The sequence below is a fragment of the Tupaia chinensis genome, unplaced genomic scaffold (genome assembly GCF_000334495.1).
Source record: "Tupaia chinensis unplaced genomic scaffold, TupChi_1.0 Scaffold143584_1, whole genome shotgun sequence".
NCBI lineage: Eukaryota > Metazoa > Chordata > Mammalia > Scandentia > Tupaiidae > Tupaia > Tupaia belangeri.
This window is the reverse complement of record NW_006203430.1, coordinates 3888962-3916852: the sequence shown is the minus strand read 5'-3', so window position 1 is coordinate 3916852 and position 27891 is coordinate 3888962. Positions and strand designations below refer to the sequence as shown.

The following is a 27891-nucleotide window of genomic DNA, read 5'->3' as shown; positions in this document are numbered from 1 at the left end:
AAAAATTTATTTATTTTAAATTTGACCAGAGAAGGACAGAGCAATAGAGAGAGCGAGAGAGGGAAAGTAAGAAAGCAAACTGCCAGGTCTGGGACTCAAATCACAGTCAGCCTTGTGGGAGTCCAGCACCCTTAACCACTACGCCACCTGCCAGGCCCCCCAAAATAAACTTTTTAAATAATAAATAAGTTTGTCATAAAATGGTCTTAAAAAGAGAGCTGCAATATGCCATTAAATTCAAACAGTGGAGAAATTTAACAATGAAAAAACGCTAACTCAATATTAAAATATAAGTTAGGGGACCAGCCAGATGGTGTAACTTATGTAGCTGGATTCCACATGGCTGACTGTGTGGTTTGAATCCTGGACCTGGCAGCCTAAAACACATACCAGAGGCATGTGTGTGCAAACTGAAAAATCACGAAAGGAAAATGGAGGTAAAAATCCTGGCACAGTCATCGCCCTAGGGAATGCTTTCTCATTTACTTTCTCCCCCTGCCACCCCTTGGGGAGTGCACATGCCCTATGTCAAATTTTAAAAATAAACACTTAGATCATGTTTATTTGGTGTCTAAAGTGTATGTCTTCCTAAGCAGCATTTTCTCCTTTACTTTATTGTAAATAAAAGACAAACAGTCCACTGTATTTTATAACAAAGCCTCTCACAGGAAGTTTCTTATTTTGAAATTTTATTTTTTCCTAAAAAATGTTAATACTCTTTGAATTTACTGAAATTCCTTCTTTAGACTACACAGAAATATTGCTGTCACTGGGAAAAAACATGGGTATGTAAGTAATTTTAAAATGACTATCAAAGAAATTTTCAAGGATAAAATATAAGAAGTGTAAAATTCTTATCTAAAGGCACACAAATACTTTCTTCTCAATTAAGTGACTAATAGCTTTAAAATCTGCTTACAGATAAGGAGTCATGCTTCATTAAAAAAAAATCTAAATCTCTAAAAGACACCAGTGTAACTTAAAATGAACAAAGCACATAATTTCTTAATTGCTGCAAGAAAAAACAAACTTCAGGTTTAAAAAAATGTCATGAATATTTAAGAACAAGTTCTAATTAGAGCTAAGAGACAGTAAAATACACAAAAGAAGGGGCCAGCAGGTGGTGTACTGGTTAAGGCACTGGATTCCCATGTGGTATAATGCAGTTTGGGTCCTGGACCTGGCAGCCTGAAACTCATATTGAGTGTGTGTGCATACATGCCCAAAATCCTGAGAGGAAACTGAAGAAGGGATTGTGAAGGGATTATGGAATGGCCATCACCCCTTGGTGGAAGTGTGATTTCTCGCTTTCTATCTCTTTCTGTTTCTTCAGTGAACACATGCACCCTATAGGAAAAATGTCTCCAAAAATAAATAAATGACCTACCTTCTCAAAGTATATACTAAAAATTAAGTATTTTCTAAACCTATGTTAGCATAAGGTGTTTCCAAAACTTTTAGAGTATTCCAGATTCTGAGTCAAGATCATTTATGTGCTAATGATTAAGACAGCTAGAAATATGTAAGTAGGATGTAATTTTTGTACATAAGCTCAGAGGGATAATTAATTTCTGTGAGTATGACAAGGGGGACAACAGGTGGCACAGTGGTTAACACATTGGACTCTTACATACATGGTCAACTGCAATTGGAGTCCTAGGCCCAGCAGCTTGAAACTTACACCAGGCACATGTGAATGCATGCTCAAAATACTGAGAGGATAATAGAGCAGGGATTGTGGCATGGCCATCACCCCTGGGGAGTGATTTTTCACTTTCTGTCTCTGTCTCTCTGGTGAGCGCAGACATCCTATGGCAGGTAGCTCTCCAAAAAAAATTTAGTCTTACAAAAAGTTCATTATTAATATTTCATGTAGGAAAACAAAACTGATAAAATACCTAACAAACATTCAAGTTTCTATTAGTTTCAAAAGTGATTAGTTCAGGGACCAGCAGTTAGTGTAATGGCTATGTTGCTGGACTCCCACGTAGTCGACCGCAGTTCGAGACCCGGACCTGGCGGCTTGAACTCACGCCGGATGCGTGTGCATGCATGCCCAAGATCCCGAGAGGAGAAAGGAGGAGAAGGGATTGCAGTGTGACCATCCCCCCTGGGGGGTGATTTCTCGGTTTCTATCTCTCTGTCCCTCTCTGTCTGTCTGGCGAGCGCACGCGCCCTATAGCAAAAACGTCTCAAAAAAAAAAAAAAAAGTGATTAGTTCAGAGCTAAAGCCCAACCTAGTAATTTATTAGATGTGGTAAAAGAATTCTCATCTATTTATGAATAACTGGGATTGACTAATCCCAAGTATCAAATTCTCATATATGAGAGTTTAGAGAAACAAAGGTACTATGAATAGCACTTAGGCAATTAGTCTCAAAAAATTTATTTTTGTGGTAGACACTTCTAATTCATTTCTGAAATGCCTAAACTTTTTCAATGCACTCAGTAACATGTACACAACAATTTTTTCTCAAATGTACTATATCCTAATGCTTCCTTAAGATTGAGTGCATTTTTTGTTAGTGGAATACTCCCAAAAAAATTCAGTTCTGAAAGTGACAAGACATTTGTAATAAAAATTAAGAGAGGAAGGAATAAAAGCAAATTGTTTGTATCTCTGGTTAGAAAACAAATCTGGTGATAAATGCCTCAAACTGATAAATCTGAAACACTGAAAGAAACATATTTCTCTGTAAACTGGGTGTCAAAAGGAGTGGTGCAGGTGAGAGAAAAATCACAGTAAAAGAAAGAATAAAATTTTACCAAAGAATAAGAATTATTCTACCTGTGTCTGAATCTCGTTCTTCATTTCTTGATGGGCTGATGGTAAAAGGTAGTTTACGTTTCATGGATGATTTCTCTTTTATATCCTTGCCCACATCACTTCGGTCAATTTTTGGAGTTTTACTATAGGATGCAATCTTGTCTTTACTCTATTAAACAATAAATATGAAGACGTTATATCATTAGTTAAACAATAGAATTCCTCATTATTAAAGGAAAATTCCAAACATACACAAGAGTAAAGAGGGACATCGCAGACATCATTGTATTCAATGTAATCAATACCCGGTGTCAACAATTAGAACTTTTTTTTTACTAATTTGTTTCACATTATCCTACTTTTGCTTAATAACAGAATTTTTAAGTAAAATACAACAGTCAAATGTCTAAGTATAACCTAGATATACCATCAAAGACTAAATGTATAAATCCGAAAAAGCAATTCTGAACTGAATTCAACACTGTCTTTTATTGAAGAGACTATCAGTGGGTCTCAAAGGATCTCTAGACTAGGAGCAGCAGCATCACTTGAGAATTTTTCAGGAAAGCAAATTCCCATGCTACATCCCAGATCCACTAAATCAGAACCTGTGAGGTGGGGCCAACTTATTTAACAGTCCTTCCAGGTGATTATGATGCATGCTAAGAGTTTTAAAACCACTACTCTTTATCAATAAAGAGGTAAATAAATATACATGAATCACAGGAACCGAAGGATAATCTGTCCAGTTCAGTAAAAGACTGAACTTCATTTCTGAAATCAGAGAAAAAGGAATACATTCCTAATTCAATTTGGTAAACGGATAACACTATATCAGATAAAAAGATTATGTTACCACCCAGTCAAGTGAATGCCCCTACTCCCATGGCCTTAGATGTTAAAAAATTCATTCCTATAATCTAATATCCAATTGAACAAGCACATCTAAGCTGAGCTGTGACAACTCCTTTGTAAAAAATACACTTGATACTAAGAACTAAGCCACACAGCCTTATAAACAGAGCTTAAAAGTATATTCTCCAAACGGTGATGATGATAAATAATATTTATCGTAATTGTGGAGATCTTCAGAAGCAAATTAGAAGTTGACTCACAACGAGTGCAAAAGACACTAACTTTTAACCCAAGATGAAAAATAAAGAAAGGGAGCCGGCCATTCAGGGTGACGGACTTCTCCTCCCAGGATCATGGCCCAGTTTGTCCGTAACCTTGCGGAGAAGGCACCAGGCGCTGGTGAACGCTGCTGTGACTTACTCAAAGTCTCGAATGGCCACATTTTGGTACTATGCCAAGGTGGAGCTGGTTCCTCCAAACCCTGCTGAGATCCCTGTAGCTATTCAGAGCCTGAAAAAAATAGTCAGTAATGCTCAAACCAGTAGCTTCAAACAGCTCCCGGTTAAGGAAGCTCTGGTGAATGGTTTGGTGGCTACCGAGGTGTGGATGTGGTTTTATGTTGGCAAGATCATAGGCCAGTGTGGTATTGTTGGCTATGATGTTTGAAGATCAGTCTTTTAACAGCTGATTACATACTTGAATTATATTATTTGAATGTGCTCAGACCGTGTGTGATCGGAATGCTATCTAAATAAGACATGTGATGTCAAAAAAAATAAAATAAAGAAAGGAAAAGGGGAAAGATGGGACATAAACAATTAAAATACTTATTTTTAAAAGGAGACTTTATCAATCAAACTGAAATGAATTTCTAAAACAACAACAGAATAAACTTCTGGCAAGTTTAATCATGAAAATGAGAGAGAGTAATTATAAAGATTGGGACTGAGCCCAAATACAATTCCAGAGGGAATACTGAAAGTTACAAAGAATGCTGTATTTATTTTTAGGTTATTAAAGAAACATAAGGCCTAAAAAGATAATTTTCTTGGAAAATATACATTACTAAAAATTGGCTCATTCATGAATGAAAGAGAAAACGTGAATACACCAATGACCATAGGAAACAATAAATCCACAGCCAAAACCTTGATTATTTCAAAAGGCACCTAGTACAGATTTTATAATGGAGTTTTACCAAAAAAATTCCAAGAAAAAGTATCTCCCATTTTATATAAACAATACCACACACAGCACAGAAATAAGAAGTTACCTGATTCAATTTTGAGTCTAAAATAAAACTGATACCAAAGAGAGCACAGAAAATTATAGACAAAATCTGCTTATAAAAGTAACTGCAACAATCCTAAATAGTTTGTAAACTCAAATTCAGTGTCTTAGATGATAATATACCAAAATTGGGGGCTGGCAGGTGGTGTGGCATATAAGGGTACTGGACTCCCACACTGCTGACCATAGTTTGAGTCCTGGACCTGGTGGCTTGCTTTCTTGCTTTCTCTCTCTCTCTCTCTCTGTCCCTCTCTGACCAAACTGAAAATAAATAAAGTTAAATAAAATAATTCTTTTAAAAAAATAAATAAAATATACCAAAATCAAACAGGGCTCATGCAGAGAATGCAAGGATAGTTAATTATTAGAGAACCTCTTAAGATAATTCATTGTCTCAAAGGTTTAAAGAAAATATGATGATTTTAAAGTTGACTAGAATGACTTCAAAAAATTGTATGTTCATTCTTGATAAACCTATTGGCATTAGTATAAGACTATGTCTTCCTTATATCTTAAGTAGAGAGAGTATAGAAAAACAAGAGCCTCATGTTATTTATTTCCAAGCTCTACAGTAAGATTTTCTTGAACAGGGTTTTTTTTTTTAATTTTTATTTTATTTATTTTTTTATTAATTTTGTTTTGTCTCCTCTCGGGATCTTGGGCACGCACGCACACGCGCCCGGCGTGAGTTTTAAGCCACCGGGTCCGGGACACGAACCGCGGTCGACTACGTGGGAGTCCAGCGACATAGCCATTACGCTAACTGCTGGTTCTCTTCCTTATATCTTAAGTAGAGAGAGTATAGAAAAACAAGAGCCTCATGTTATTTATTTCCAAGCTCTACAGTAAGATTTTCTTGAACAGGGTTTTTTTTTTTAATTTTTATTTTATTTATTTTTTTATTAATTTTGTTTTGTTTTTGTTTTTTAAAAAAAGGGGTTTTTGTCTAAAGGTGCATGCAGTAGCCAGATAGATAGACAGACAGAAAGACAAGAGACAGTGAGAGGGAAAGTGAGAAATCACCCCCAAGGGAAATGGCCTCACCACAATCCCTTCTCCTCCATTCTCCTCCTGGGATCTTGGACACGCATGCACACGCACCCCTCATGATTTTCAAATGATTGGGTCCAGGACTCAAACCATGGTCAGCCATGTGGGAGTCCAGTCACACAACTGCTATACCACATGCTGGTTCCCTGAGTTGTTCTGGTTCTGTTTGCTTTTGTTTTACTGCCAATGAAATGGAGCTTCAAAGGCAAGCGTTTCACTTGTAAGGTTGTCTTAAAATGTTGGTTTTACTATGATTTAGGGATAGTGAGGCCAACAGAATCAGGAAATGACTGTCATTAAAAAGCCTTTTACTCACAATCCCAACGGGATAGAGGACATGTTATGCCACACCAAAGTACATGGAGAAGCACTAGAAAAGGAGGAACTAGAAAAGGGGAACACTTGACAAAAGCCTTTATTATGGTTTCTGCAGGAAAGAAAGGGTGAGGCAGATTAAGCAGGTTGGGACCGGCAGTTAGCGCAATGGCTATGTCACTGAACTCCCATGTAGCCGACTGCAGTTCAAGTCCCAGACCCGGTGGCTTAAACTCATACCGGGCGTCCAGACAGGATCCCGAAAGGAGAATGGAGGAGAAGGGATTGCTGCATGGCCATCCCCCCGGGGGGTGATTTCTCACTTTCTGTCTCTGTCTTTCTGGCGAGCGTACACATCCTATAGCAAAAACCTCTCAAAAAAAAAAAAAAAAAAGCAGGTTTAGGTGGCTAGTTTGAGTAAATTCAACAAGCTCTACATACAGGGGCTATTCTTCTAATTGGTACTAGACTCTGGGATGGCTAGAGCATGGACATAGTGGGGTTGGAGTTTGGGCTCTGGATTTGCATATGAAATATATGTTCATAAGCACATTATTCTCTCTTTAGGAACTGGCTGGCACTGATAGGGACAGTCTCTAAAGGGTCAGCAAGGCTTCAAATGTCAAAATGTAAGAAGTGCAAAGGATAAAAAGGCATGATTAGAAGTTAACCAACACAATTCCAAAGACTGGCTTTACAAATCGAATCCTAAGGGCCAGGATGTGGCATGGTGGATAAGGCACTGGACACTTACACATGGCTGACCATAGGAGCATCTAAGGGAAAAAACAAAAAAGGAAACCAAAAGAACCAAGAGCAGACCCAGATGTGGTGGCAAACACTGGTAAGATGTTGTTTCACAGGCTGAAGTCACATGGGAGGCCTGGGTTTAATGCCCAGCTGACCCTAAAAATACTGGCTATGGTGGCACATTCTTATAGTCTCAGGTACTTGGGAGACTGAGGCAGGAGGATAATGAGACCTTGTCTTAAAAAAAAAAAAAAAAGAAAAGAAAAGAAAAGAAATGAAGATCGAAATAGCAGATATAAACATCAGATATTTTTTAAAAAGCAATAATTACAATGAAATATGAGTAGACTAAACACTGCAATCAAAAGGCAGACTGATAGTGCAATCGGATTTACTGGGTTGTTGGAAAAGTCATGATGTATTTTTCTATGCAGGTATGTGTCATGACTTTCCCGATGACCTGTTAAAAAGAGGCAATCATGCTAGAAAAAGACTCAAGAAAAAGACCAACCCTGGGGTAAGGAGGTGGTTAAGCGTGCTGGACTCCTACATGACTGACTGTGGTTCAAGTCCTGGACCTGGTGGCTTGCTTTCTCACTTTCCCTTTCTCTCTCTGGTCAAATAGAAAAATAATAATAATAGATGAAAAAATGAATAGTTCTAAAAAAAAAGGCTTTTAAATAAATTAAAAAAGACCCAAAGTGGAAAAGATATAAAATTATCTTTATTCACAGATGACATAATCCCATATGTAGACTATCTTACGGAATCATGTCCTTTTTTAAAAAAAAAAAAAAAAGATTATTTTTATTTTTTAGGTTTTTGCATAAGGCATGCACACTCACCCTAGAGAGAGACAGAAAGAGAGAGGGGAGGGAATGAGAAAGCACCCTCTAGGGGAGATGGCCATGCCACAATCCCGTCTATTCTCCTCAGAATTTTGGGCACACATACATGCATGCACACACGCCCAGCACTGAGTTTCAAGCCACCAGGTCCAAGACTAGAACAACAGTTGGCCATGTGGCAATCTAGCACCTTAATCACCACACCATCTGCTGGCCCCGAGGAATCATGTACTTTTGGAATCAATAAATGAGTAAGGTCAAAGAATATAAGATCACTACTTAAAAATCAATCATATTTTCATGATAGCAACAAAAAATCCAAAATGAATTTATCACTAATAGTATAGAATTGAAGGAAATACTTACAACACAAATGTAGACCTGTATACTCAAAACTATAATATACGGCTGAAGGAAGGAAACTGAAGAATATTTAAATAAATGGAGAGAGATTTCATGCTCACAGATTGGAAAACAATATTATGAAGATGACAATACTCCTCAAAGTGATCTATAGATTTGATACAATTCTTATCAAGGGGCAGCCAGGAGGGATAGTGGTTAAGGAACTAGGTCCCACATGGCCATCGATAGGGTTTGAGTCCTGGACCAAGTGCTTTAAAAAACATACAAGGAGCATGTGTATGAGTGCCTGAAATCTTAAGAGGAGAATGGAGAACAGACTGTGGGGTAGTCATACCCCCTGGGGGTTGCATTCTCATACCTGTATCTCCACATCTCTCTCCAGCAAGTGCAAGCACCCTAAAGCAAACTAAAAAAGAAATAAACAAACACAAAAACCTGTCAAAAAACCTCAGCAAGGTATTTTTGCAGAAACTAACAAATTGATCCTAAAATTTATATGAAAATGCAAAGTGTCTTGAATTTGAATAGTCAAAACAATTTTGAGAACAACATAAACTGAAAAATTGTGCTTGTGAAAGCAGATTTGAAGTTGCCTAGATACTGAGGTGGGAGTGTCACCTGACTGTAAATGGACAATGCAAACGATGGAAATGTTCTAAGATTGAATTGTGATGATTGTTACACAATTCTCTGGCTAAAAATTTGACCTGCCTAAAATGTCCTTCAACAAGAAAATGGCTTAACAAGAAGAATTACACAGAGAAAAAAACAGAAAGTAAAATTTCAAAGATAATATACAAAACTAAGTAGATGGGTGCAGCAGGTGGCGTGGCTAAGGGTCTTAGACTCCCACATGGCTGATCGTGGTTTGAGTCCCAGACCTGGAGGCTTGCTTTCTCATTTCCCTGTCTCTCTCTGGTCAAAATGAAATGAATAAATAAATAAAGTTAAATTAAAAACATAACTCTTAAAAAAAATACAAAGTAGATAAGGAGAGACTAGTGAAAGGGCATTTTGATAACTACAGAAATCTAAATGAAAGCTCTGAGGATCTAAATTAAATAGGAATGAAGGAGAGTAGATGTAAAAAAGAATCATAGGTCTTTGGCGATAACAAAAACTGTTAACATTTAGTAAGCATTTACTATGTACCAGGCAACGTGATAATAAGCACAGTATTTGTCTCTCTCATTTCTATAAGGCACTATTGTCTTCTATTACAGAAAGAGAGAGACACTGAGGATGCAAAAGTTAAAGAAATGTATCCAGGATACAGACCTGGAAAATGGAGCAGCTAGTGTTCATGTATGCTTTGCCACCAAGGGTGGGGGTAGACAAAGAAATGTCAAATGATTGTGAGGTCTTAGGCCTTTTCCTTCTCTCAATGATAAATTATTTTCAACAGTGTGATCTTTTTTTTTTTTTTTGGAGAGGTTTTTGCTATAGAGTGCGTGCACTCGCCAGAAAGATGGAAAGAGACAGAGAGACAGAAAGCGAGAAATCACCCCCCAGGGGGGATGGTCACGCCGCAATCCCTTCTCCTCCACTCTCCTCTCGGGATCTTGGGCACACACGCACACACGCCTGGCGTGAATTTTAAGCCACCGGGTCCAGGACTCGAACTGCGGTCAACTACGTGGGAGTCCAGCGACAAAGCCATTACGCTAACTGCTGGTCCCAGCAGAGTGATCTTAGTAATTATGTTTTACTAGTAACTATGTTTTACTAGTAACTGTGTTCCTCTTAGGGAATGAAAAACAATGGTATATACACAAATCAAATTTATTTCCAAAGGGCTTAGATACATGGTTTAGATTTATCTGACATCTATATTGTTTTTCATTTTATGAATAAATTAGTAAATATATTAAGCTAGTTGTCTTTTTCCAGTCCCAAAAGAGTCAATAAATCTTTAGTATTATTATATACCTTTCTTCCATATGATTTTTCTACCATATTGCTGTCACTGTCAGAATTTTCACTCTGAACTGGTTTTGTGAACCCAGATTTGGGCATCTTATTATAGCTGTTCAGCTAGCTTCTTCTTTTATCAGTCTTCTCATCCTGGATCTGCAAAGAATAGATATACAAGATTATTTGTATACATACATGACAGAACCTACTTAGTTTTATGCACTACAAAAGTGCTAGTTATTTTAAAATAAATGAAATTAAAGTACCTACTGTACCACATAGCACAAACAAGACATTTCTATCATTACAAAGCTTTACTGCATAGCACTAAGATACACTGTGGCTTCTGGGAGCATTACCTGGGCTACAACAAGCAGAATGATTGACAAGCTTACTTTAACATTTTTTTTTTCTTTCATTGTGTATGAGACCAAGTGTTCCTGGTTGCTACTTGAGTATAGCAGACAGGTATAGTTAAGAAGCAAATTTATTTTGAGCAGGGGGAATGACAACATCGCACTTAACAGCTATATTGTAGTCTGAATTCTGCTTTGTTTATTACTTTTAACTCTTTCAAGCTATATATTTCCCTAAATAAGTAAGCTGTCATTCTAGTATCTATGTGAATTATTAAAACTCAGATGCTTTGAAACAGAGTATGAGTAAAATCTGCTATGTCTTCAAATGGTTTAACTGTTGTTTGGTTTTGACAGAAACAAACCAAAGATCCTTTAAACAGACTGAGCTTATTTGTAAATTATCAAAACTATGTTAACATAGATATAGCCAAATTAGAATACAACACAAAAAAGCTACCAAAGTTCAAACAGGTCAAATGATCTATTTTACAAAAGAAAAAACAAACTTGCAAAAATTAAGAAACTTTTTTGACACTACTCACAAGAACAGAGCTTATCCTGAGGCTTTTCAATTGTTTCTACTATGACTATATAAACAGAATCATGTAAACATAACACTGTCCTCAAAAATAGCCACGTGTAAGGCAAACAGTGTTATAAGTCATATAAAAACAAATTCTTGACTCAAAAGAAAAAATTAGGCCAGCTGTGGTGGCACAACATGGTGTAGCACTCCAACAGGCTGAGTCCACAGGAGCGGGTCTAGCGTCACATTCCGATTATCTCCCTATGCACATTACCCAATATCTTGGCTGGCTGAGGATGGAGGAGGAAGGACTGTAGCATGGGAACCCTGATGGAGGTTGCCTATCTCTCTCACTTTCTCTCTCTCTCATGAAAGAAATAAAAACAACAACTGAGCTGTACAATAATGCCAGATATCAGCTTAAGTGAGACTAAGAAGATAAAGTAATATTTCCTTTGTAGAGGAAGCAAGGTAAGTTATTAATAAACTAAAGGACATGTTACATTTTTTTTCAAGATAACTCTACTGGGCAGCAATACTTTATTAAAATGAAGGGCACAGGGATTGAAACATGGTATATTACATGTACCAGCAATAACCTACCAACACCATAGAGGAGCCCTTGGATTTCATCAGGCTTGGCCTGGAGAAGCAAATTTACTTGAAAATGAAATGACTGAGAGCTCTGAGGCAGATCATGTGCTTATGATCAAACTTAAATATGATACTGGGAGATGTAGAAGAAATGTTATTACTATAGAAATTGACAAAGAAACATATCAAGAGATATATAACTCTATATAACTCAATGAAACAGAATATTCCAGTGCTCTTTGTCCAGGGAGATGCTGTTGTACTAGTTGCCCCTCCACTGAAGGTTGGCTAAAACAAAGAATTTATTTTATACAGAAAACAGGAGACTTGTATAACTGCCTCTTTAAATGTACAAGACCTTCAAAAAAAGGAGAAATGCATACATTTTTATATGATCTGAGGATTTTTTTCACTCTTAGGCTGATTTGAAGAATCAGATAACTTGAAACTTCTCAGGCTAATGGCACTTTACTTTTTCTCCTAAAATATGCCTTACTTTTTATCCTAAGATGTGCCTTCCAATAAATGTGATTACTAAGATACAAAAATATAGTAACAAAAAACTATACTAAATAAACAGATTGTATGTTAGAGAAAGATAATTTTTTCAATTAATTTTATTTAGAAAAATATCAGAACTAACATAATAAAAACCAGTCAGATCACAAAAATATTACTTCAGTCAATGAATATTAAGCAATATGTAATTAAGTTCTAGGTCCAAGATGTATACTGTAATCACTAGAGCAACAACTATACAAAGTGATAATCAAAGTTACATTAAATTAAAATGAAATCTTCCTAAATGTACAAATCAACCCAGTAACAGGCAGAAAAGAAAAGGTGAAGAAAGGGGCCAGCAGGTGACATGATGGTTAAGGCGCTGGACTTCCATGCGGCCAACCGCAGTTTGAGTCTAGGACCCACAGCTTAAAAATCATGACAGGGGGAACCAGCAGTTAGCGTAATGGCTATGTCGCTGGACTCCCATGTAGTCGAATGCAGTTCACGTCCCAGACCCGGTGGCTTAAAACTCATGCCGGGCACGTGTGCATATGTGCCCAAGATCCCGAGAGGAGAATGGAGGAGAAGGGATTGCGGCGTGACCATGACCCCTGGGGAGTGATTTCTCGCTTTCTGTCTCTACGTCTCTCTCTGTCTGGCTGGCGAGCGCAAGCGCCCTATAGTGAAAAACCTCTCCAAAAAAAAAATCATTGCACATGAGCATGCTTGTGTAAGATCTTGAGGTGTCAATGGCAGAGAAGGGACTGCAGCATGGCTATACCCTCAGAGAGGTGATTTCTCACTTTCCCTCTCTTACTCTTTTCAGCAAGAGCATGTAAATGGTTTAAACACACCAATGAAAACAGAAAGACTGTCAGAAAGAAAAAAAAAATCTGACCATCAAAAATATATCACATGTAAATTTAGGTTAAAATAACAGAATAAGATATGCCATGCAAGTACTAATCAAAGTGGAAGCTGGAGTTATATCAGTTTTTGAATCAGACAAAACCAAAACTGCCCAGCAAAGAGGGACACTACATATGACATACATAAAAGGGTCAGTTCATTAAGAGTACATATCTTTTTTGTTGTTGTTGAGAGACTTTTGCTATGGGGCATGTGTGCTCCACCAGAGAGTGAGTCAGAGAGAGAGTGAAAAATCATCCCCTGGGGAGGGGGATGGCCACCCCACAATCCCTTCTCCTCCATTTTCCTCTTGGGATTTTGGACAAGCACACACAGGTGTGAGGTTTTTTGTTTTGTTTTGTTTTTTCTTTTTTGGAGAGGTTTTTGCTATAGGCGTGTGTGCTCGTCAGAAAGACAGAGAGAGAGAGAGAGAGAGAGAGAGAGAGAAGACAAAGTGAGAAATCGCCCCCGGGGGGGATGGCAATGCTGCAATCCCTTCTCCTCCATTCTCCTCTCGGGATCTTGGGCACGCACGCACATGTACCCGGAGTGAGTTTAAGCCACCGGGTCCAGGATGCGAACTGCGATCGATTACATGGGAGTCCAGCGACATAGCCATTACGCCAACTGCTGGTCTCAATTCAATGCAATTTTAGTCAAAATCTCAGGATGCTTTTCTGTGGAAACTGACACACTTTCTAGAATGTATATGAAAATGCTAACGATCTAGAAAACTCCAAATAATTTTGGAAAAAAACACAAAACAAACCAAACTGGTACACTCACACTAGCTGATGTCTATACTTACTGTAAATATGTAATAAGCAAGACTGTGCTTACTAGTGTAAAGATAGACTTAAAGATTAATGGAACAGAGTAAGTCCAGAAACAGATCTATACATATATCTAATTTACTTTAAAAAAGCTACCAATGCAATTCACTGGGGCAAGGATATAGAGTTGGGTCTCTGTATCTCTAGGTTCTGCATCCATGGATTCAACCAACCACAGATAAAACTAGCCTACACAAACTATTATGAAATGAGGGAAGGTGAGGGGGACTCACTAAAAGAGAAATGATCAAGAAATTTTGTATCTGATACTAAGATTACTCAATCTTTTTTTTTTTTTTTGAGAGGTTTTTACTATAGGGCGCGTGCGCTCGCCAGACAGACAGAAAGCAAGAAATCACCCCCCAGGGGGGATGGCCACTCCGCAATCCCTTCTCCTCCATTCTCCTCTCGGGCTCTTGGGCACGCACGCACACGCGCCAGGCGTGAGTTTTAAGCCACCGGGTCCGGGACGCAAACCATGGTCGACTATGTGGGAGTCCAGCGACATAGCCATTACGCTAACTGCTGGTCCCTTAAGATTACTTAATCTTAAGATGATTTAAAGTAAATGGGAAGATGTTACATAGGTTGTATGCAATGGGTGTCATATTTCTTTTTTTTAAAATTATTTTATTTAACTTTATTTATTCATTTTACTTATTTCACTTTGACCAGAGAGGGAGAAAGAGAGAGAGAGAGAGAAAGTTAGAAAGCAAGTTGACAGGTCTGGGACTCGAACCATGGTTGGTTATGTGGGAGTCCAGAGAGCTTAACCACCACACCATCTGCTGGCCCTGTAAATGGATGTTATTTTTTATGAGGGATTTAATCATTTACTTACTATCTTTAGGGGGCCCTAAACCAATACACATGGCTTCCGAGGGATAACTATTCTTTTTAACACATGGTTTTAAACAATGGTATATCTACATGCAAAGGAAAAAAAAAAAAAAAGAAAAAAAGACCTTTGACTTTTACCTCACTCCACAGAGAAAAATTACCTCAAAATATATCACATCTAAACAAGTAAAAAAAAAAATTAGATTTTTGTTGTTGTTCTTGCCAGAGGAAGACAGAGTGATAAAGAGAGAAAAGGAAAGTGGAAAATTGCCCCATGGGTTGGCCATGTCACAATCCCTTTTTCTGCAGTCTCCTTTCAAGATTTTGGGTATGCATGCACACATGCCCAGTACGGTTTTCAAGTCTCCAGGTCCAAGACTTAAACTGCATAGTTGGCCATGTGAGATTCAGCACTTTAGCCTCCATGCTACCTGCTGGTCCTAAAATGAATTTCTTTTCTGTTTCTTTTTTCTTTCTTTTTTTTTTTTTTTTTTTTTTGAGATATTTTTGCTATAGGCACATGTGCAGACAGAAAGTGAGAAATCACCCTCCAGGCGAGATGGTCATGCCATGATCCCCTTCTCCATTCTCCTCCTGGAGTTTTGGGCACACATACACATGATAAAGAGTTTTAAGCCACAGGTACAGGACTCGATCCGTGGTTGACAACATGGGAGTCTAGCGGTGTAACCATTACACAATTTGCTGGTCCTCTAAAATTAATTTCTCATATAAGGTGTAAAAAAGTGGAAACTGGAGCCAGCAGATAGTGTAATGGTTACATTTCTGGACTTGCACAAAGCTGAACAGCTGAGTCCTATATCTGGCAGCTTAAAACTCATGCAGGGTGCGTATGCATGTGTGCCCAAAATCCCAGGAGGAGAATGGAGAAGGGGTTGCGACGTGGCCACCTCACCTTGGGGGTGATTTCTCACTTTCTGCCTCTCTGTCTCTTCAGCAAGCAAGTATGTCCGATAGCAAAAAAAAAAAAAAAAAAAAAGGGTAGAAACTGTAAAGAGGAAAAACTAAATAAAATGGACTTCACAAAAAATTATTTTTGCTTTTTTTTTTTTTTTGGTGAGCATGTATGCTCACCAAACAGACAGAGACAGAGAGACAGAAAGCGAGAAATCACCCCCCCCGGGGGGATGGCCACGCCACAATCCCTTCTCCTCCATTCTCTTGTCAGGATCTTGGGCACGCACTTACATGCACCGGCGTTAGTTTAAGCCACCGGATCCAGGACTTGAACTGCAGTCGGCTACATAGCCATTACGCTAACTGCTGGTCCCCCCAAAATTATTTTTGCTCTTTAAATGGCCCTATTTAAAAGATAAAAAAAGTGACATTTGGAAGAAATATTTACAAATCGAATCTTTATAAAGGACATGTATAAATAACTCTTTATGAATCAATAAAGTAACAACCATAGGGCCAGCTTGTAGTCTGGTGATTATGGGCTGATTGCGCTGTTCAAGTCCTGATTGCAGCACCAAGCATGTGTATGTGCATGTGTCTATGTCCATGTCCCAAATCCCAACGGGGTAGAGAAATGGAAAAAAGGGATTGCAATGTGACCGCACCCCGTGAGGGGGGATGCTTTCACTTTCTGTCTCTTTCTGATGAGCATACATACCTTCTGACAATTGAAACAAAAACAAAACAAAACAAAAACCTTATTCCTTTACATAACTGAATCTCTTTCTGGGCTTTCTAGTTTGTTCCACTAATCTGTTTACTCTTGTATCAATACTACACTGTTTTTATTGCACAGCTTTCTAATACTAATATCAGTTTTTCATCATTTTTCTCTTTCAAAATTATCTTACCAATTCTCACCTAATAAATTTCATGATTAACTACAACAAGTTAAAAATACTGGTACCTGGATTGCAAAATTAAATTAAATTTAAAAACTAACTCCCAGAAGTACTAGGGGAAATAATTCTTATACAGAGAAAGTGTTCAAATGTGATATAAAGGCTAAAAGCCATTTTTTAAAAATTTTTGCCATAAGGTGTATGTACTCACCAGAGAGACATACAGACAGAGACAGTGGGAAGAAAGTGAGAAATCACCCCTACTAAGGGAATGGCCATGCTGCAATCCCTTCTCCTCCAGGGCATGCACATACATGCTAGATGTGAGTTTCAAGACACCAGGTCCAGGACTCAAACCACAATTAGTAATGTGGGAGTACAGTGATGCAACTGCTACGTCATCTGTTGGCCCTTAAAAGCCATTTTTTAAAAGTCTAAAATAAAATTGATACAATTCTACAATGCAAATATCAGAAACAAACCATAAGACGAATACATTTATAACACATAAGAAAAATAACCAGTTAAATAAATGAAAAATAACTAAGAAAAAAAATCATGAAGGGTTCAAAGAATAAAAAATACATATGTTGAGTAAATATGCAGAAGTATTCAAATTCATTCATAATTTTAAAACTATAATGACATGACTTTTCACTTAAACTGACAAAAGATTTAGAGTGTGTTGACAAGGGTTCAAGAAAACCAGCATTCTCATATACAGCTCGTGGGAATGAAAACTGGGATATTCTCCTTCTTTGGATAGGACTCTGGCAGAAGTCATAAAAATGTAAATGCACACAGCCTTTTGTCTTAGTGATTCAACCTCTAGAAATTTATCCTACAGGTGTACTTATATAAATTTGTAAAAACAATAAACAAAGGCAACAGTATTTCAGTAAGCCCAAGACACTAGGGTAATGAGTGGAGTCAAATACAGCCACTCCTCACTTAACTATCTGCCTGTTTAACAACCACTCTGACTTAAGACCAGCTCCGCAGTATGGAGAATCCCGTTTGCCAGTCTGAGTATCAAGAATCCCCCTTTTCAATCCTTTGTCTCATATCCACATTCAGTTCGTATTCATATTCACTACACGAAGTGTTCATAATCAAGAAACACTACATATTTTGTTTATAAATTTGTACTAGATTGTGCACTCAAAGTACAAGATGTTGGGGAAAAGGAATAGAAGAAAATGAAAATCGGGGGGACCAGCAGGTGGCATGGTGGTTAAGGCGCTGGACATTCCCACATGGCCAACCCTGGTTCAAGTCCTGGACTTGGTGGCTTGCTTTCTCACTTTCTCCCTCTCTCTGTCTCTCTGGTCAAAATAAAATAAGTAAATGGATAAATAAAATGAAAAATAATTTTTTAAAAAAGATGAAAATTGGAAACAAATATGAAGCTGGTAAAAATGTTTTAACAATGGCATGTGGTTTGGAGCTGGTGCATTTCAATGATCTTGAAAGATAAAGACAGAGTTACATAAAAGCATGCGTAGGATTTAAAGCTATAATAACTGGGCAGTGAAAAGGCATCATCCATGAAATGGAAAAACCACTGGCAATCTGGTTTGATGACCAGATACAAAAAAGAACACCAATGCAGAAGCAGTGGGGAAAGTTGCTGACCAATCCAATAACATTATCAAGGAAGGTAGCTACTGCCTAGAACAGATCTTCAACATGGATGAAATTGAGTGTTTTTTTTTGGCAGGGGGGTGGGGGGGGACTTTTTGAAGGACCCAAAAAGTCCTTCATACACAAAGAAGCTAAAGCAATGCCCAGTTCCAAGGCTTTTAAGGACATGATCCACATTCTTGGAAGGACATGTCACTGGGTAAAATAAAGCCTTTTCTCATCTATCGTTCAGAGAACCCATGTGCATAGAAGGAGGTTAGTAAGTGTAGATGATGCTGGGAACCAGCAGTTAGCGTAAAGGCTATGTCGCCGGTCTCCCATGTAGTCGACCGCGGTTCAGGTTCCAGACCCAATGACTTAGAACTCACGCCAGGCGTGTGTGCGTGCGTGCCCAAGATCCCGAGAGGAGAATGGATTGCAGCTTGACCATTCTCTCTGGGGGGTGATTTCTCGCTTTCTGTCTTTCTGTCTGTCTGGCGAGCGCACGCGCCCTACAGTGAAAATCTCTCAAAAAAAAAAAAAAAGGGTAGATGATGCTGGCTTTATTTGAGGATTGGTTTATCAACTGCTTCATATTCTTGCTCAAGCATTATTGTCTGGAAAAGGGTAATCCCTTTCAAATTACCCTCCAGCTCCGTAATGCTACAGGTCACCTCCAGCATTTTGATTATCTATACTGGAATGTAAAAGTAGTGATGTGTCTAAAAACACAAGTGTTATCCTTCAGGACTATAGCTATGTTCAAAGCATACTACTGTGTCACTGGGAAAGTCATACGTATTTTTCTTTTTCTATGCAATAATGTATCATGACTTTTCTGACGAACCAGTATTTTTGCACAACTTTTTCCAAAGCCGTGGCAATAACAGAAAGGGATGAAGGAATCCCCTTATGATTTTTAGAAACCATACAACAGTTTACACTGCATTAAGAACACTGAATTGGCTTGAGAAGGTGACAGAAAAGTCTAAGTAAGACATATTGGAAAAAATGCCTAAAATGTTTTCTAAATAATTTCCAAGTGCTGACAAAGATGAAGCATATTGACGCCACACATAAAACAATTGTGGATCTTGCTAATAACATGCTTAATTTAGATGCTGAAGTGAAAAATACTGAAGAATTAATGGAACATCAAGAAGAGCTAACTAACAAAGATTTAACAGAGTTGGAAGTACAGCAGCACTAAGCAGCAGCACAAGGAATGGAAGAAGTACAAAAGTTCACTGGTATGTTCTCAAAAGTAAAAGCTACTCTATTAGAACTAAATGGTATGAATATGAATGCTGAATGGTTAGTAAAAATGGAAAGGCAAATGAACGAACGTTTACAATGCTACTGTAAAATTTATGAAGAAAAAAATTTACGAAGTAAACCACAGTAAGATTCTTTTGGAAAGTTATATCTAGGACCCCTACTCATAGAAATACTTTTATTTCCTCACTGTCAGGTGTCTTACCCCAGCTCTCCATAACCTTTTTTTAAAAGATTTTATTTTATCATTATTATTATGTTAATTTCCTATAGGTCACAAGCACTCACCAGAGAGAGAGAAAGCAAGAAAACAAGATACCAGATCTCGAACTCAAACCTCAGTCAGACATATGGGAGTCTGTGCCTTAACCACCACACCACCTGCTGGCCCCTTTTTAGTTCTTGATAACTCCAGTGATGACACTGATGACCTCAAACCACTACTGAGTTTTGAAAGATTCAATGACAAAATATTAAACTGAATGCTTTTACAAACGTACTTAATTTTTTTGTACATAATTTTTGCTTATTATATTTTTATGTATAATATTTAAGAGACTGCATATTAAAACAAAGTCATTAAGTTGGAGTTTCCTTTAGATCTTTTCATTATTTAACATAAATAAAAATCATTACGCCAGATTTACATTACTGTGTTGTGGTATGTTTTGTTGCTTTCTAGTGCTAATCTAATTATGCTTTTTAGCCATATAGAATTACACTATTCTAGAGTTGCGTTGCTTGATTTGTATTGAAAAATACATACCCTATGGCACCATGACACCTAAGACATCTGGCTCTAAGTTTCTCACTTACTAATTCACTTAACAACCTAGTTGTAGGAACAGAACTTAAGTTGCTAAGTAAAAACTGCCTATATCAATTTATACAACTCTGGTTAAACTAATTATAGTTCATTTTTGTGCTGAAAATTATACAAATGATAGAAAGAATAAGCTTTTTAAAAAGGTTGCTTTTTATTTTTTTAACCTTCTTCTGCAGAACTTCTAAACATTGGGAGGACCTTAGCACTTGATGCTGGGCCCCCTTCTATTCTCTAACTCACAAATTATTTAACTGAGAGAGCTGCAAAACACAATCCAGTGTCTCATGGCTTTAAATACCATTAATCTACAACTGACTTTCAAAACTGTATCTCTAGTCCTAGATCTTATATAAAACTCCAGATTTATATATTTGACTACCTATTTAACTTCTTCAAATGGATGTCTAATAGCCACCTCAAACTAAAGAGACGACAGAGAATTCTTGATTATCCCTGTTAAACGTCTCCACACTCCATTTGTTTCTAGTCTTCTCCGTTTCAATAAATGGCATCACCATCCTGCCCAATACTTAAACCAAAAAATCAGAAATGCTGATATATCTCTAAAACTGGAGACATGATGGTGAAGGTCAGAGTAAACGATTTAGCTGTATTGGGTGCCTGGTCACCAGGGCCGCCTTTAACTCCAGCAAAGCGGATGTTTTCACCATCAATGATGTATCTCTAAACATATATCCCAAATTAAATCTGTATCTTCCCATCTCGATTGCTACCATCCTAATTCCAAACTATCATCATCTCTTGAGCAGGCTATTGTAAAAACTATCCCCTGCTTCTGTTCTTGCTTCTGTCTTCCCTCTTACAAACACATAATCATATTCTATAAGCAGCATCCAGAGACATCTTTTAAAACTAAAAATCATATCATTGCCCTGCTTAAATATTTTTATTGGTTTCCTACCGAACTTAGAATAAACCTACACTCAAAATGAAACCATCAAAATATATGAAATGGAACTAATGGAATAGACATATGCAGAATTTTTAAAAAGCATTTAAAATCCTCAAAGATGAGCCAGCAAGTATTATGCTGGTTAAGGGCTCTGGATTCCCACACGGCTGACCATGGTTTGAGTCCTGGACCTGGCAGCTTCTTTTCTCACTTTCCCTCTATCTCTCACTCTGTCCCTCTCTGGTCAAATTAAAAATAAATAAAGTTAAATTAAATAATTCTTTAAGAAAAAAATAAAATCCTCAAAGAGACAGAAGATTAGTAACATGCAGCAGGGCCAAACAGTTATAAAATAGAACCAAGAATACATACAGGGTATAAACATATTAAGAGTCAAAATTTTAAAAACTCTACAGTTAGGTAAATAATAGAATGGATAAACTAAAGAATGAATCTAGAAGATAAAGTATAGTCCTAGAAGCCAACGGGAAGGAATTTAAAAAAAAAATAAAGTTATGAGTTACAGAGGAGCTAGACTCTCTGCTCCTCCCCGTTAGACAGACAGCCACATCTTCTCATGCAGTGCCAAGTGGCGTCCCAGAGACATGATGGTAAAGGTCGTGGTAAACGGTTTTGGCCATACTGGGTGTCTAGTCACCACAGCTGTCTTTAACAACAGCAAAGTGGAAGTTGTTGCCATCAACGACCCCTTCATTGACTTGAACTACATGGTACATGTTCCAGTATGATTCTAACCATGGCAAGTTCAAAGGCACAGTCAAGGCTGATAACAGGAAGCTTGTCATCAATGGAGAGTCAATCACCATCTTTCAGGAGCAGATCCCGCCAACATCAATTGGGGTGATGCTGGTGGAAGAATATGTTGTGGAGTCCAGTGATATCTTCACCACCATGGAGAAGGCTGGAGCTCACTTGAAGGGTGGGGCCAAAAGGGTCATGATCTCTGCCCCTTCTGCCGATGCCCCCACATTTGTGATGGGCACGAACCACGAGAGGTATGACAACTCCCTGAAGATTGTCAGCAATGCCTCCTGCACCACTAACTGCTTGGCCCCCCTGCCAAGGTAATCCACATCGAATTTGGCATCGGGGAGGGACTCAGGACCACAGTCCACGCCATCACTGCCACCCAGAAGACTATGGATGGCTATTCAGGGAAGCTGTGACATGATGGCCGTGAGGCTGCCCAGGACATCATCTCAGCATCGACCAAGGCTGTCAAAGCTATGGGCAAGGTCATCTCGGAGCTGAATGGGAAGCTCACCAGCATGGCCTTCCGTGTTCCCACCCAAACTGCGTTGGTCGTGGACCTGACCTGCCACCTGGTGAAAGTTGCAAAATACGATGACATGAAGAAGGTGGTGAAGCAGGTATTGCAGGGCCCCCTGAAGGGCATGCTGAGCTACATTGAGAACCAGGTCATCTCCTGTGACTTCAATAGTGACACCTACTCCTCCACCTTCAACGAGCACTCTGTCAAGCTTATTTCCTGGTATGACAATGAATTTGGCTACAGCAACAGGGTGGTGGACCTTTTGGTTCATATGGCCTCAAAAGAGTAGAGGTCCCAGATCACCAGCCCCAGCACAAGCACAAGGAAGAGAGGCCCTCAGCTGTTGAGGAGGCCCTCTCCCCACTCGGTCCCCATCACACTGAGAAGCTCCCCTCCTTGACATAGTTTCCATCCCAGACGCCCTGGAGGAGGAGAACGGCTTGGAGAGCCTGCCTTGTCATGAACCATCAATAAAGTACACTCTATCAGCCAAAGAAAAGAAAAAGAGTTATAAAGGAGCTAGAAGTGACAGATTTTTGTAACAGAATTCCCAAAGGGGGGGAGGGGGAAGAGAAAACAAAATTTTTTTTAAATGACCAATAATTTCCCAGATTGAAGACAAAATAACTTCAGATTAAAGTATCTGAAATACATCACAACACACAGTAGGCTCCCCAAAACTATTTGTTGAATGAATTCATATGAAACGAGACGGAAAATAAATGACACCCAAGCATGATAGTGAAAATGAAAAAAATAAAAACGAAGCATTGGAATTTTTCAGAGAGGAACTGTAGGTCACACACAGAGAAAAAGAAATAAAGCTGACATTAAAACTTCCCCAAAGCAGAATCAGACACACACACACACAGAGTACCACAGAAATATTTTCAAAATGTTAAAAGAATTTTAAACCAAATTAATGAAACTGAACTATCATTTAAAAACAAAGGTTAACTAAAGATATCTCTGCATAGAAAATTCACAAACAAATACCATTTGAAAACTGCTTTTTTTTTTTTTTTTTTTTAATAGATCACAGATCAGTTTATTTTTAACACTCATCATGCCATGAATTCATAGGGAATAGCTTCAAGAAGCTCAGGCTCCTTTCCATTGGTTCTCACAAAGTGTACTGTTCTGAGTGGAGCAAACTGGCGCTTCAGTTGAACCCAGTTGATCCCTTTCTCTCTGGCTTCCTTCACACATTTTAGGAAGCTATCTCTACTCTTAGAATGTTTAATATGCTTAAAAGGCACATTAATTCTCTTGGCTAGAATCTTGCCCTTAACTTGTTTGTTCACAACAATGCCAACAGCATGCTGGGTAACATTGTAGATTCATCCAGTTTTGTCATGGTAACATTTGTGGGGTATTTCTTTTTACACAGTACCCATTCCTTTGATGTCTACAACTTTACCTTTCTTGTAAATTCACATATATGCTGCCAAAGAAACCACTCCTTAAAAGGCCTAGAGATATCAGGTGATCAGGTGCCTGTCCTCTTTCCCCTTGTGTTCGTCATTTTGGTGAATTACTGGAAGACGATGATTTCCTGAAAACTGCTTGTGAGTAGACAAATAAGAACAGAACTAAAATTATAAAGATACCATAAAAGGTGTTCAAAAAAGTTCATGGAAAATGCATTTTATCAAAAAATTATGCATGAATTTCAAATTATTCTGCCCCAAAATAAACCTGTACTTAATTCCATTTTGCACAAACTTTTTGAAGTCACCTCATATGTGATACATGAGAGTGCGCTTGAGTAGACAACCTAGTAAAGTATATTTTATAGTAAATGTAAGAAAAAAGATGGATGACCACAAGAATACCCTAACCACCCAGAACTGAATTCTACAAAACATCAACATGACTGCCAGGAAAGTGGATGGGTGGGAGTAGAGTGGGCAGAAGACTAAAAGAAAGTGAAAAAGTACTTAAACAACTTACTGCTTTTAGAGGAGAGCTATGTATTAAGAAACTGTGGAAAAGGAATAGAAATGTAGGTCTCAAATAAATCAAATGTATGCCTTTGAAAATAAAACAACAAATGTTCTATGTGACAGAAGGCAGGAAAAAGTTTCTTTTGAAGTAAATAGAGGAGCTAACACGTAGCATAAAGGTTAAGGCAGCTAGACTTCATATGGACTAGTGGTTCGACTTCTGGACCTAGTAGCTTGAAAACCACACTGAAGGCACACACACACACACACGTGCACAAATACATGCATGTGTATGTATATGTCCAAAATCCTGAAAGGAGAGTAGAGGAGAAGAGACTGCAGCATGGTCATACCCCTGGGAGGTGGGAGGTGCTTTCTCTTTCTCTGGCAGGTGCATGTGCCCTACAGCAAAAAAAAAAGTTTGATAAATAATTCTCAATATACATGCTATTACAATAAATGAAACTCACTAATCAAAAGATAAATCTCTGAGGGTGGATAAACAGGATTTAGCAATATACTTTTAAAAACCATGAAACGACATTGAAAAGGGTGAAAACAGAAAGAAGATACACAGGGAACTATAAAACCCAGGTTGGCAGATGGACTCTTTTTAGACCAAATTTATGAATAATTTAGTCTTTCTGGTCTAGGATTTTATTCAAGGAGCCCAGTCTCAACTTTCTGCCATTTCTGGGCCTGTGGATTCCACCAATGCTCACATACTAAGCGGTATCTGTTTATTTTTTCCAAGGCTTCAATCTGTTTCTTGTATTACAATGAAGTTATGAGGTTTTGTTTTGATTCAGTCACCTGCAGATTCTCCTTTCCTGCTCAGCTGTGTTATTTATTTTTTTAGAGAGATGTTTTTGCTATAGGGCGCATGTACTTGCTAGAGAGAAAGAGAGAAAGCTAGAAATCATCCTCCCTCTCCCTGCCCCCACAGTCATGCTGCAAATCCCTTCTCTATGCTCCTCTAGGGATTTGGGGCACACACGTGCATGTGTCCAGCTTGAGTTTAAGCTGATGGGTCCAGGACTCAAACCACGGTTGACTACATGGGAGTCTAGCAACGTAACCGTTATGCCGTCTGCTGATCCTCAGCTGTGTTATTTTTTTAAATATTTTATCTTCATCTAGCTGTTCCCTGTAGTTGAAAAAGCAGTCTTCACAAGTCTGCCATCTTGCCCTGAAGCCCTCAGAACACGCATGTTAGATTAGACAACTCAGAGTAAAGTCCAAATTACATAATTTCATCAAGTCTATATTAGGAAATGATAAGGCTGAACTCACATGGCTATATAAGGTAACTGAAATTATACTTTAGGATAGTCTCTGGTGCATATCAAATACTAAGCTAGCCTTTTATTTATCACCAACTTTACATATTATGTTAAAAAAAGAGAGAGAACCATGAGCATGGAATAAGCTTCTTTATTCTATTTAGATTCTAACTTCCACTGAACCGTATCTGCTTTGGAATAAAAACGTGTCCTCTAAAATTGATTTGCGAAAAAAAGCAACTAGTTAAGGATCAAATCAAAGTAGCAGATTTAATGGTCCTTTCTGGGTCATTCTCTTAGGAAAGCGACCATTACTTTCTCTGTGATTTGATCTGAGAGCTTGAGGTCCAAGATTCTATTCTAAGATCAAGCACTGACTTTTTGGTTGACCTTCATCACTTCTCAATATTTCTGTTTCTTCTTCATGAAACTAAAATTAGATTAGGTGATATTTAAAAAGCTCCTCTCCTTCCAAATTCTGATTCCAGAAAAAAACAGGCTTAGATCAATTTCACTCCAAATTCTAATAGTATTTTTCTATCAGTACAAAAGCGACAGCTTAAATGATTAGATATACTTATTGCTCTTTTCCCCATATGCAAAATAATAAAGCAATAGATACAGATACTGGGTATTTCAATACTACTTAAAGACCAAATAACTTAATTCCCTCTTTTTTTTTTTTTTTTGAGAGGTTTTTCGCTATAGGGCGCGTGCGCTCACCAGACAGACAGAGACATAGAGACAGAAAGCGAGAAATCACCCCCCAGGGGGGATGGTCACGCCGCAATCCCTTCTCCTCCATTCTCCTCTCGGGATCTTGGGCATGCATGCACACGCACCCGGCGTGAGATTTAAGCCACCAGGTCCGGGACGCAACCCCCAGTCGACTACGTGGGAATCCAGCGACATAGCCATTATGCTAACTGCTGGTTCCCAATTCCCTCAGATTTTAAAAAAGGTTTTGGGCCCAGCCAGGTGGTACAGTTGTTAGCAAACTGGAATGTAGTCCTGGAAGCCCATTTCTGACCACGGGTTTCCATCTGGATATGTGTGCCCAAGATCCTGATGTACTTGAGGAGCTGAGGAAAGAGTACTGCAGTAGAATAAGGCCCTGTCAAGATGGTGTGCCTCTCCTCAATCCCTCACAGTATGCTACTGTAAAACAAAACAAAACAAAAACAAAAAACTTAAAAAAAAATTTTTTTAAATGGGTTTGAAAACATAACAAAAAGGCCTCAGGCAAGCTGGGTGGTATAGTGGTTAAGGCAGTTGGATCCCCCCATAGCTGCCTATGTGTTTTGCATTTTTGCACAGAAAAACATAGAAAAATACAGCATGACTTTCCCAACGACCCTATAACTACATAAACATAATAGCACTGAGGCCTAGAACCATACAGAAGATTAAAGAACTTTAACTTCTATCTGATATCATTTTCTTACATTAAAAGATTTAAATATCTTTTCATCCTTGTACACCATTAGCTAAAAGAGTAAACGGAAATAGGGGGACATTTTTACAAAATACCTGGCCTGTATATTTCAAAAATACCAATGTCAAAGATCAAGGAATGTTGGGACCAGCAGTTAACATAACGGCTATGTCGCTGGACTCGCATGTAGTCGACCGCAGTTCGCGTCCCGGACCCGGTGGCTTAAAACTCGCGCCGGGCACGTGTGCGTGCGTGCCCAAGATCCCGAGAGGAGAATGGAGGAGAAGGGATTGCGGCGTGGCCATCCCCCCTGGGGGGGTGATTTGTCGCTTTCTGTCTGTCTGTCTGTCTGGCAAGCGCCCACACCCTATAACAAAAAACCTCTCCAAAAAAAAAAAAAGAGAAGAATTTAGTCTATGGAAAATGAACGTGCTTTCTTTATTATACCTTCCCAAAGCAGGTGAGATACTTTTCACCACTATGTTTTCTGGCAACTATTCCATAATCTTTTCCTATAAGTATCTAATTAATGGTTGCATTCCAGGCCAAGAAATCAGTATCATAAAAATAATCACAAAATTTGGGACCAGCAGTTAGCGTAATGGCTATGTCACTGGACTCCCATTGTAGTTGACTGCAGTTCAAGGCCTGGACCCGGTGGCTTAAATTCACGTTGGGCACCGTGTGCGTGCGTGCCCAAGATCCTGAGAGGAGAATGAAGAAGGGATTGCAGCGTGGTCATCCCCCCCCAGGGGG

At 38.4% G+C, this 27891-nt stretch overlaps 1 protein-coding gene, 1 non-coding gene and 2 pseudogenes across 6 annotated transcripts in view; 2 read left to right on the top strand and 2 right to left on the bottom strand.

The window, feature by feature from the left end:
• ANKRD12 (ankyrin repeat domain 12) overlaps nt 1-27891 on the bottom strand; it is a 152124-nt gene that overhangs the window by 93823 nt on the left and 30410 nt on the right. For all 5 annotated transcript variants that reach the window (XM_027766498.1, XM_027766499.1, XM_006164020.3 and 2 more), the window contains exons 2-3: nt 10171-10311; nt 2789-2936 (exon numbers count right to left, since the gene is read on the bottom strand). In XM_027766498.1, the coding sequence (XP_027622299.1) occupies nt 2789-2936; nt 10171-10257 (235 nt within the window). In that variant the 5' untranslated portion in view covers nt 10258-10311. The remainder of the gene's footprint in view (nt 1-2788; nt 2937-10170; nt 10312-27891) is intronic.
• LOC102468993 (ATP synthase subunit g, mitochondrial pseudogene) lies at nt 3819-4353 on the top strand (annotated as a pseudogene).
• LOC114005241 (small nucleolar RNA SNORA63) lies at nt 10576-10707 on the bottom strand. Its single transcript, XR_003547118.1, has one exon. It is a non-coding gene; the product is annotated as a small nucleolar RNA SNORA63 (small nucleolar RNA).
• On the top strand, nt 20845-22760 carry LOC102469408 (glyceraldehyde-3-phosphate dehydrogenase-like; annotated as a pseudogene).